This window comes from Apteryx mantelli, chromosome 3, assembly GCF_036417845.1.
Source record: "Apteryx mantelli isolate bAptMan1 chromosome 3, bAptMan1.hap1, whole genome shotgun sequence".
Lineage (NCBI taxonomy): Eukaryota > Metazoa > Chordata > Aves > Apterygiformes > Apterygidae > Apteryx > Apteryx mantelli.
Genome location: NC_089980.1, coordinates 42,866,614 through 42,879,068, shown reverse-complemented (window position 1 = coordinate 42,879,068; position 12,455 = coordinate 42,866,614). Strand labels below are relative to the sequence as shown.

General features: G+C 41.7%; 1 protein-coding gene across 2 annotated transcripts in view; it reads right to left on the bottom strand.

The window, feature by feature from the left end:
• Positions 1 to 12,230, bottom strand: part of KCNK5 (potassium two pore domain channel subfamily K member 5) — a 35,020-nt gene extending 22,790 nt beyond the window's left edge. Inside the window, exons 1-2 of one of the 2 annotated variants that reach the window (XR_010883875.1) lie at positions 11,897 to 11,979; positions 5,978 to 6,248 (exon numbers count right to left, since the gene is read on the bottom strand). Coding sequence is in view for 1 of the 2 variants with exons in the window: in XM_067294710.1 (XP_067150811.1) it covers positions 11,897 to 12,082 (186 nt within the window). In the remaining variant the exon portion in view is untranslated. Of the gene's footprint in view, positions 1 to 5,977; positions 6,249 to 11,896 lie in introns of those variants that run through there. The other variant, XM_067294710.1, reaches the window with a different exon arrangement.
• Between the last annotated feature and the right edge of the window lie 225 nt (positions 12,231 to 12,455).

The following is a 12,455-nucleotide window of genomic DNA, read 5'->3' as shown; positions in this document are numbered from 1 at the left end:
CCTCATCTCCTACTTAACATCCTAGAAATACAGCAAAGGTAGGAGGCAGTAGTGCAGCAGCCTGCATTAAACTTAATCTCAAGATGACATTTTCTTCCTAGCAGCTGGCTAAACAAAAACTGAGTCAGGATGATCAAGAAAATTTTTTCAAGTATTTGGAAACTGAAGATAGGCTGAAAGGGATTTACATCTCTGATAACAATATCTTAAGGAAAAACAAAACAAAACAAAACAGCTCCTGGACACTTGTTACTTGCTTGAGAATTTAGTGAGCTTGCGCATGATAGAATAAAAATCCTGTCTTTCAACTGCATCGAAGCAATGAAACAAAGCTTCAATCAGACAGACTTGAGTGGAGAACAGTGCTGACAACAATGGCAGCATTTTTGATCGAGCAGACTTTTGAACCACAAAACAGGAACAAGGACTACACTGTAGGCTATTAACTCTCCAGGGGTAGAAACTACGAACTCACCTTGTTAAGCCAAACAAACAAACAAAAAATTTCCAGTGTAGTTTAAATCAACTGAAAACTTTACGTAACCTTGACCACTCTAGTCTCCTGCCCTGTAGCGTTCCATTAGAGAGGAGGAGGAGGAGGTGGCAAGGCAAGGCAGGCTTCCAATGTCAACAAGGACAGGATGCTTTGCAAGAACAGCAAGGTGATAGTTTTATGTTAACAGGAGCCTCAAGGAAAAAACCCACCACTGCAGAAACACTGCTTACTTTGAGACTTTTGTTACTGTGCATTTAGCTTTATCCACAGCTTAACTTAAAACAAAATTATGCTATCATTCACCTTGATCCTCTGATGTACTACAAATCCCTTCAACATTAAATCCGTTCAAGACTGATCTTGGGGTGGGGGAAGGGGGAAAGGAGGGGAGGCTGCTTGGGACAAATACATTCACATACAGATGCAGAGATCTGCCAGCACAGTTAAGGCAGGATATGAAGGAGTGCAATCAGTGACTAAGATAAGTGTGCTGGGAAACGGTCTGATCTAGACACTGTCAGACCTGTAATAGCATAACTTGGCTAGTCTGCCTTGTTTCTTGTGGTGCAGGAGTGAATTGACTGGTAATAACATCACTGCTACTAAGAGCTACATATGCATTAGATGATCTCTGAATCAGTTAGAGCAGCATAATCAGTGTATGCACAAAATCCATTTTTGCTGGACTAGTATAACCTTAAAACCCATTCCCCTGCTACAACACACACTGGAACACAATCTTCTGCTATTTTAGTATGTTCAGCACTATATTACTAAGTATACACACAGTGTTTTCTTTCCCGGGGGCTTCCAATAAATAACTTAGACAAAAACAAAATACCCTCCCAATAACAGAGCTGATATTACATTGAAAAAAATTATTGAAGTATCTTTTCAATTCTGTATCCCATGTAGTTCCTAGGCAGAAACCCATGGTAAACAAGTCATCACATTTAACTGGGATATATCCTGTAAAAAATGTTTTGAACAAACAAACAAAAAGCAATTTTATTCAACTGAAAAACCTTTAAACAAACTTGTTTCACAGCTTGAGTTTAGCTTTAAAGTTTGTTCTGGAATTGTTTTTGCTGCAATATTAAACTAGCAGATCTCAGTTGTTAATTAGATTACAGTCTTCAAGTTCAGCTTTATCAGTTCAAAATTTTTCAAGGTGGTTTTACTATGTTTTTCACTCCCACCCACCTGAATGTCAAAATAGCTTTGTTCAGACTTCAGAATGGCAGCATCACACAAACTAGTTCATAACTGAGATAAGGATGTTGCCATGCCTGGTGTCTTTATGATGGCGTTTTGCATCTTACTACTGAAATCAAGAGGAAGAAGGGAAATATTCCAATGACTACTAAAGTGGGATAGTCTCCCCACAGACAACATTGAGAAGAGAGGAGAAAAATGATTTCATAAGATGCAGAAGAATCAAGAAGTTATGATAGCCAAAAAATCCCAGTTTCAATCCACTGTAGTTACACAAGGCAAACACATTTAACCAGTGACTTTGGAATGAATGAGGACAACTACTTTAGCTACTGCATTTCACATCATCGCAAGCCATATTCATTAATTACTCAGTTTCAACAGAATTATTGCACAGAAAAGTTCAGCTATGTGGCACAAATCCAACTCCTCCTTGTGCACCCCCCCCCAATTATGAGACTACCAGATTGTGCACACTTCCAGATTGGTAAAGTTTCACGTACATTTCCAGTTCACTCCTAAACATCTAACATGAGTTGAGTTGAAGGCAAAAAGTAACATGGAGCATTGGTATGGGGCAGGTAGGTAGAGTCTGTGCTCTGCCACCTCTCTCAATTGCTGCATCCCTGAGCATATAAAAAAGCCAAAACATCTTGCTATCTTCTTGCCACTGTATTATGGGAAGAGGGGTCAACTGGCAGCAGCACTATCATTGCTGCCTCCTGTTTATTACACTCTTTCCTTCCTACCCTTGATTTCCTGCAACTGTCACCTCTAACTGTTCAGCAAGCATCTATTTCCTTCTCCTTAGAAGCTGGAGGCAGAGGAAGCACTTGCACTTCACTAGGTAGAGACACCTCCACCCAGCTTAAAACCTGCTTGGCGTCAGAGATGCACAGAAAGTCAAATTCACAGAAAAGCTGCAGTTACTTCAAATGAGTAAGAATTTTCTTCAGAAAGATGAACAAAATTCAGCTGTAAGCACCTAGACAACACCCAGTGAAACTACTTTATGTCAGTATTTCTCTGTCAGGAAAAGAAAAAACAGCTGTTGGGACATCTGTCCAAATGACCAGCTGTCTATATTGTAGCAGAGCTGGGCATGCATTCTTAAAACACATGCAAATAAAGCCAAGGCTCTCCCAAAGTGTGAACTATATCTCACATTCAAGCAAAAGAAACACATCTACTTTCATTTCACTAAGTAGGCTGGCAGGTTTAGGACCTTGCAGAGGCTATGTAGCAACTTCATTAAATACTGCAGTTACTCTACTGTCCCAGAAGGAACTGTCAAGCCATGCAGTCTGGTCCGAGAGTCTACCTTGAAAATCCAGTGCTACTGCAACAAATTACATAGGGACAGAACAAACTTTGCTACTGGTTTTGCTACTCTAAGGGAAGCAACTCTGAAGTTTTACATTCTTCCTTTCTCTTCTCTTGCCCTCCACCCCCAAAGCCCTAAACGAATGAAAGTGGAAACATGCAAATCTTATTTTAGAAGGGCAAATTGATAGTGATCACTTGACACAAGCATAAAGCTTTCAGTGTACACTGATACCAATATGAAAGAGTGATTTTCTAAGCATGAACTTCAATGCCACTTAAAAATCCTTGTGCCAACAAGGCAAACGATTACAGAACTGCCCTCTATCATTCTGCAGTCACGTACGCACCATTTACACAAGCTTGAAGGTTGAAATTCTAACTTAATTGACAAGTTATCATGACTTACACTGGCTTGAAGGTTGAAATTCTGATTCAATTGGCAAGTTATCATGGTCCAACTATTTAATTTGATTTTAACATATTTTCATAACAGTCTGCGGAGCTAGTTAGCAGCAACTATTACAGCTGTGTGTGTAGTAGAGGGAGGGCTCCAGCCAGACTGATTCAATAGAAACCTGTGGAAGAAGTCAGTACCGCGAGCGAGGTTGGTTAGACCCCTTCCCTCTATGCAGCTGCTTGGCTCCAGTCACCTCCCCTGTTCCCTTGGTGCTTGGAAGAGACTCATCAGCCTTGCTTCCCTCAAAGGCCAGAGCAAACATACTTGCAGCTGCAGTTTCTCTGCCAAAGAACCACACATGATTCTTAAGCAACTTTCCCTCCACAGCTTTTTTTTTACTCCCCTACAGGGGGTTGGGAGTATAAAAGGAGCAGCAGTATGAGCTCTTAGAGGTCACATACGCATTTTTCAGCACAAGCCACAAAAATACTTTATCATAGATGACTATACTTTCCACCTCAGGACCTTCAAAATCATTTGCAGGATTATTTTCAGGCTCCATTAGCTATCACTCGTTAGCTGCCATCATCCAACAATCTCATGCCTTACTTTAGAGTCCAAATCTATGTTAAATAACTGATATCTTTGTTGTTAAAAAGGAACAGAGTTCAGAGACCTGTGATAGGTCTAGAGACTAGTCCTGAGACTTTCTTTTGCACCTGCTGCAAGCCCGGAGGCACACAGGTCTAAGTTTCATTTCTCAGCAGCTGGAAGCTGCTTATGCAATATCTGAAAGATGTCAGTATAGAACAAAGTCAATTTAGTATTTGCCAGTTTGCTCAATCATGTCCAGCTTCCACCTTTTCTCTGAGGCAGAAATACAGTCCTACAGATGGGCGCAGCACTAACCAGTCCTGCAACAAGGGTTAAAAATCAGGTCATGTCAAGGGTCAAAATCAGGAGAAATGCTAGAGATGCACATGTTGGTAGAAAAGGAATGTTTCATGATGCAATGATTTCAGACTTTCAGCAGAAGCTATGATATACAACCTATTGATGTTAGCTTCCTACTTCCTTTACATCAGGCATGTTTCTTCCTCTTCAGAAAACAGTGCAAGAAGTTTGAACTTAAAGCACTTCTAAAGCTACTTAGCACCCAGCAGTGCCTTTGAACCCCTGGAATTCACACAGCACAATGCAAAAAAAGAAAAGTTAACTTCTGTTCCAATTTGACTGTAAATAGACCTGCTAGGGTAAGGCAGGCCTAGAAGGAATCTCTCCTGCCTATAATTAAAATGTTGATAAGCACATAATTAATACAGTGATATCTGAGGCTTCTAATATACAGACAAGACAAAAATAACATGCAGGGAAACAGGAAAAAAAATGCATGTCTAGAGTTATCTGTTAAAGAAGAACTTAGTGTTTTAGTGCAAAGCCTAAACACTAGATCCTGCTGTTCTTGCTTGAGGAATATGAATCAGAAAGACAACAGGAGATAAAGCAGTACAAAGTTATGCCTTCAAACCTATACCATCCCTTCAACAAAGAGGGCAGTAAAAATGAGGCGTGCTTACTGCATGCCATGTTTTAGGGGTTTGCTCGGCCTAGAAATACAGTTCTGAGGAGGACTGTAATGGCATAAACAGCTTTGCATGCGACTGCAGTTGTATTTTAGTTCAGATCAGGAGTGCACCGCTGAAGTTACTCTCCTTACTGCCCCCAATTATCCTGCTTTGATTGACACTGCAGAGCAGACTCAGAGCATATGAGCTGAACTCCTTTCGGACTAAACCAAACTACAAGATGTATTCCAGGAAGAAATCGAATGCACGTGAACTGCTCATGGGCATTCAATCCATAAGATCATAGTACAGTCAGAAAAAAGCAATCCCTGCAAATGCACACACTGGGGGCTTCAGGTCCTTAGCGCCAATTGTTTTGCTCTACATGTCTACTCCCAATGGGCTGCACTAACTGCTAATATAGACATAGTTTTAGAGCACTTGGCTTCCAGTTTTGACAAAGCATTAAACACATAGGTCATGATGAGAACAAAAGGATTATCCCAGCGGCATAAGAAGGATATAGATTTTAACCTTTCAAGAGTCCCCATAAGATTGTAACCCAGTTTAATACTAGAAAAATATACAGATGAAAGTTATGACAAACTTGCCTCAGAAATCATTTTTTTCTGTTCAGGTTAATATTAGTAAGGGATCCTGAAAAAGTAAAAAGGCATGCTCCCTTTGGAAAACTGTATTACAATATTAACTTTTTCTTTCAAGATAACTACCATGGGATTTAAGCACAGCACAGAGTTAAGATAAAAACAAACCATGAATTTTCACCCTTGTAAATATGGCTGGTCCATTTGGATTATACATATATACTTATAAGCAGTAGTTTTCTCAAAAGCATTCTCACTTGCTTCCCTGCTAATCAAGCTACTGAGTGTCATTTGCAATCCAGCTTGCTTCTGGTTGTATGTTACTATGTTGACATCTACTTGCAGTATCAGTGCGTAATGTGATTACTCTGAAGGTCAACAGCATTGGGAGAAAAACAAAACAATAATTCTTTTTGTTTAATCAGATTAAGAGCAAAAGCAACAGTTTATTTCAAGAAGGAAATCTATACACAGTCATCATTACACTGTATTTTCACTGGCTACTGCAGGTATCTTGCAATAACTATATATACAGCATGAAGCTAAACAGTGGTTCCAAGACCTTTTAGGACAACAGGCAGTTGATAACCTGCAAAGTTTCTTGCGTGGCATCATCTCCAGAGCAGAGCTTGTCAGAAACACACCTAAGAGAGGAAGGTAACATGTCAGGTAATACTAACATTCTGCCCTAAAATAAGGGCAACATACTACAAGCACTCAAGGACAAGTCCATAGCAGAAAAATTAGAACCTCTGATCGATTGCTATTGCTCCATCAGCAGAGAGAATTGCAGTGTATGCACTATCAGTTTTGTTTAACTATGTTCCAAGAAAGTTTAAACAATATAATGGTTAAACAGAAGAAAACAGAAAAGCATTCCTGCTTACATATGCTTTTGCATGTAGGCACACACAGAGAAAAGCTATGAAGTAGGGTACTACTCCCCATCCTAAATTTTCCTCTTACAGATATTGCCACTGCACCATTATAACTGATAGGCTGACAGTTCATCCCTGCTGAACTTTGAAGGTGCAGAACTGAAGAGACATACTTGAAAACACTGAGCAATAGCTATTTCTTAGGCATAAGCCTTAAATGACACTGTAAAGTTTTTAGGTGAGCAGTATTAGATGCTTTTGTCAACAACTTTGCAGTTAAAGGTTTTGCATTGGCAACCACTTGTCTCTCTCATAGCTGCTGAGCTTTAGCTAGTTCAGACTATGCAAAAGTCTTTGTCTTGAAAAGGACAGCTCATCTGGCAGTTCAAACTAAGGAATTCAGTCTCCAATTAGTCTCTTCCCCCCACTCCCCAACGCCAATACCTTAGATGGAAGGGATCAGGGAGTTAAAATAAATAAACAAACAAACCCACCCGAGTAGCCTAGGGAACTTTCATACCTTATTTATGCACCTCCTGAAGGGCATAGGGGAAGGGAAGGATTATGAAAATATGTCCATATTGACTTTACATCAGTGAACATATCAAGTTTTAGGGTCACTCTGCAAACCATAAGGAAAAGCCATGTTCTGTTTATTGACTGTTGAGCTAACAAAAGACATTTAAACTTAACTCCAGTTTTGAGAAAGTTTGCAGATAATAGTTTTCTAAAAGGTATCTTATGTAGATTAGAACCTTGATGTATCAGCTTGGAAGTAAGGGAAATACAGTGCTCAGAATCAGAGTATATTTATAAAGTTTCATACTAAAACTGAAAAACTCCAAGAAACAAGTCTAGAATGAAACTCCATTGCCCTCACCTTCCCCCCACCCCCAAACACAAAAGAAAACCCTGCAAATGCACCTGTCAGTATTTGGGGGTGGGGAAGACAGCCTTGTTTTAGAAAATATATAATAATAATAAAGGAGGAAAACTACTATCAAGCCACTTATAGTTATTTCCTTTAGCATAATCTCCTCATGTGACATGTATATCCTAGTAGAAGCTCTCCTTAAAATTTTTCTAAATGTTTGTTCACAGCACTGGGCTCCAAGTCTAAACAAGTTTCTAAAGCTATCTCTCAGGCCTAGAGAGTCTTGTATGCTTTTCAAATAAAGACCTCAATTATTTGTTCTCATACTTAGTATGTTTGTCTGGTTCCCCTAAACGGAGCCGGCAGTTTCTCTTTTCATTTTATTATTCTGTTTTGAAAGTAATCATTTTCACTTATCTTCCAATTCTTTCCTTTCTTTTCACCAGCCTTGAGGTTTATCAATGGGAAGCATTTAATTTCTTAACGACTGTGGTGGGCCAGTAAAAAAGATTTCCCAGTAAACAAGATGTGGGCCCAGTGTTGCAAATCTTTGCTCACGCGAATAGTGACACGAGGGTCAAGAGGGCTCCTCCTTGCATGAATAGCTCCTTTATCATTAAGCTGATATTTCACAATCAGGATGGAGCAATAAAGAGTAAAAGTAAGGAACTGGAGAAGAGGGAAATGACTGCATTGCCTTACACTTGCTTCTGGCTCCAAAACTCAGTTCTACAACAGGGTAAGCAAAGGTGGGATCACTGTGGATTTCACAGCCTTCTCCCTCCTCCTCCTCTTCAAGAGTCCCCGGGGCTTTGGGCCACAGCAGCAAGTTGCAAGGGCAAATCAGACTTTTAATCAACACACACAAGTGTTTATGCTACTTTGTACTGTTACAGTTAAGATTCTACAATATCAATAAATATGGCACAGTTAAACCAATATTAAAAAATCTTATTTTTACAGCTGTTCCACAGTGTTATGAGACATTTCTATCCCAAGATAATTGTATCGACACCAGGAATTGTGCAGCCTCTTCTCTCCATATACATAGTTGTGGCAGAGTCTCTGGAGGTCTAGATAAATTCCCATGTGAAGCATCTTAGCCATGTTTTCATTTGAGCAATCTGCTTTATGCAGAGGAACATGGCAGCGAACATATAGGCAGCAACCAGCCTATACGCAGTCCAGAGTCAGTCACCTTTAACATCCAGGTCGAAGTAGCATTATTCCAATAAGAATTTAAGTACTTCTTTCTTTAAGCCTTATTGTTCTGATAACTAATGTGGTACTTATAGTAATGAGAAGAAAATGGATTCTTCACATAAAAGACTTCTAAATGTTGTTTTTAAACTAGCTTTTTTTTTTTTTTTTAAAGCATTTCTCTCAGTTAGGATTGGGGGAAAATAGGCTTTCTTTCTAGCATATCCTACAATACTCAGCTTGTGAGTTTTGTGAAAGTGTCTGTTAAACACACTGCAATAAGCATTTATTGCAGTGTATTTCTACTGTAATCAGATGTTACGAAATCTTCTACTACAGAATATAAACTTTAGATTATATTTGACCTAATGCAGCCCCCTTAATAAATAATCAGTTAAACTGTCAGTACAGACATAGCAGCCTGTATGTGACTTGAGAGTCTGTGCTGATGAGCTACTTGTCTTTTTAAGTGGTTAAGATCACACTACAGCTCTACCTTTGTAGCCACTTCACACAAAAAATTTCCATTGCACTTACAGCTAACATTAGGCTCAGTTGAGCTCAGAGCTACACTGGGTGGCAAAAAGGGCAGCAGAGAGATCTGTGTCTGAATAAGTCAATCCTTGTCACCTTTCAACCTGCTTCTGGAAACAAAATTGATATTATTAGTTCAATTTGAACATTTCTTTGCATCCTTGCATTTTATTAACAACTATTTTAGATTCACACATGGTGATGATTTTTGAATAACTTCACTCAGTGTATGTTTTAAATGGGGATGTTAAAGAGGATATCAGTGAACGGACTGAAAATCTCAAAGTGGCTCTGTTAGAGTCATGTGAGTGTCAATGACAATGACAGCAGGCAGGCAGAGAAAAAGCTCCGAGATGAACTGAAGGCCCGGCAAGAAGAGACAAGAGCTGAAAAATGAGACAAGTCATGCAGAATCCCAAGAACAAGTTCAGGGATTCCATGGAAGAGGCTCAAAATAGGAACAAAACAAAGGTGAGAACTAGGAAAAAAATACACTTTTTAAATCATAACATTCTAGATGTACTGCAAGAGAATAAATTTGTAGTTTTAATGTGAAAGCAGGATGACTGGGATTTGCCAAAAGAGAACAAATATTGGTAATATTTTAAAGAATCAGCAGAACACAACAGAAAAAAAAGCATGGACTGTGGTTGAGAAAGGACAACTATGAAGATTGTTTCCTACATCCTCTACAGTTTACTCAAGATGAAACCCTGATGTCCTTACATGATTTTTTTTTTCCTATTAAATTCAACTGGGCTGGATTTCACCCTGCCTTCCTCCTCTGTAGGAAATGCCACCCCCTCCCTCCCATCACTTCTCACATAAAAGGTTAAGAGGAGCAACAAAAGCACAAGTCTGGAAGAAAGCAAGCAGTAAAGTTTCCAGTCACCAGTAAGAGTGAAAGAATAGCAAGTGAAGCCTTATATTTAGCCAAGCTTGAGCTTGAGCTGACAAAAGAATATCCATGAGGAATCATCACTCCACCAAGATCAGATATGGAAAGTAAGGTATGATTGGAAGGAGCACAGAGGCAAAACTGAAAGTCACAGAATTACGAGGATGCCATCAGGAACTAACACATCACATAACTGAGAAGTCCTTCCACATTGTGGTGTGCAGAGATACCCAAACCAGATATTCTGGTCTGTCTGTAGTTTGAGCTATATTACTTTTTTCTTCTCACTGCTTCTGCACCCATCCCCACAGTATATTGAGCTACACCATACCGTCCATTCTAATGAACTGCCCTAGAATTTTTTCCTAGTTGTTTTATCCGTTTTAGGGAAATCTTTCTGTCCCTTCAGGACTGTGGTTTTCCTTGTGGAAAAAACACTAGTTAAATGATCCCCCTCACACCAATATGGATTTCATCCTAAATTGAGCCAGAATCCAAACTCTGAATTATATTTGCAGCATGCTAGGCTTAAATGCATACCCCAACCCAGGTAATGGTTTTCCTTGAGGATGTTAGAGATGTTCGGGATAAACTCGAGTAAGATTTCAGTAAGTTTCCAGCACAGCAAAGGACAGCACAGCATGGCTTGTCTTTCATTTCCCCACATCCCTCTATAGTTTCAAGCCTCCACCCACCCTTCCTACTGTACACCAGAGTCATATTTAATAGGGTACTAAGATGGTAACAATAAGGACATTACCACATAGCAACAGAAAACTCTGCTATCTGAAGCAGACAGAAAGCAGTCACCAACTGAAGAAAGAGAATTTAAACCACAAACTTTTAGAAGCAAGAACTGCATTCTCTTCTAAGTATTGATTACATCAATAGAACTAATGAGTCACTATCCCGGTCTTCTGTATTTTAGCATTTTACTAGACTTTTAGTGAATTAAAAAACAAACAAAGACCAGAAGATCTAGTCAATATAAGCATGTCTGAAATAAAGAAAAAACTCCCAAATGACTCATTTTTGCCACTGGAGTCCCACATATCTGGGCAGCCTATTTTCATAGTTCACCATTGCTTGCCACCATATTTTAACGGATACCACATCTGTAAAAAGGCACTAAGCAAGTTTGCATTGCTCCAGGATTTACTACATGCTATTGATTAATAATTAGTTTTGAAGAGGCGTTCTACCAGATAAGAGAGATAGGATGATTATCATCTCCTTATGGCTTGGAAAGAAATAAGTCTCCTAAAATAAAAATACAGACAGCGCAAGAGCTGTAATCATCCCTCTGTGCAAGGCATTCATTTTTGACCAATTTCCCCAGCCCTTCCTTCAGTTATCCTGACTGACCTCTCAGACCTCCGCACAGCCCGCAGCCACCTTTTCCTCATAACAAGAGTATTCAGGACAAAAAAAAAAAAAGTCAGACAGAAGAGGACCAAGAAGCCTGGCTTCACCTTCTCTTTCTCATACACAACATCCACTGAGGCAGGAGAAACCACCCTGAATGCTAAAACAGAAGCTGAATTCAACGCTAATGCATTTAGTTAGCGGAGCTTCAGGCAGGCTTGGAGGAGCTCAATGAACTCCCGAAGTCCCAAGAAGCAGACAACAACAACAAAAAAACCCCAAAACAAAATACACCCCACGCCCTCCTATCGCCACGGCGAGGGAAGGGGGCCCACCCGCCCGCTGCGCCGTTGCCCACCTAGGTGTGATGGCAAGCTTCCCCCCGCGCCCGCCCCAGGGGCCGCGCTCAGGACGGGGTTGTGCGGGGAGCTTTTCCGCGGAGCCGCCGCGCCGCGCCGGCAGCGCGCCCTGCCGCCCCACGGCGCCTCGTCCTCCGCTCGGCGGCGGCGGGCAGCACCTGCCGCCGCCGCCGCCGCGCTCTACCTGCAGGATCTTGTCCAGCCCCTCTTGGCCCAGGCAGGGGAACTGCTTGAGCAGCTCCGTCTTCTGCCGCTTGTAGTCGTCGGTAGCCGAGCGCCAGTGCGGCTCCTCCAGCACCTCGAAGATCGCCGCGCCGATGGACAGGTAGAAGATGATGGCCGAGGTCAGCAAGGGGCCCCTGTCCACCATGGTGCCGGCGGGCGAGCGGGCGGGCCCGGCAGCGGCGCAGGGCGCGGCAGCGGCGGCGGCGGGGGCCGGGCCAGAGGGAGCCCCGCGCTGCGGTCGGAGGGTGCCTGGAGCCGCCCTGTCCTTCCCCTGACACCTCTGCCTTCCCCCGCCGTCCGCCTCGCCTCGCCTCGCCTCGCCGCTCTCCCGGCCGCCGCGCTCTCCCTTAGAGTCCTCCACACTCCCCTCCCACTCGCCTCCTCCCTCCTTTTCCCCTCTCTCCTCCTCCGCTCCGCTCCCCCTGCTTGCCTCCTTCCCCCCTTCTTTTTTTCCTCCCCTCCCTTCGCAGCAGCGATTTGAATTTGGTGCCCTCCCGCTTCCTCCGCGTCCCGCCCCG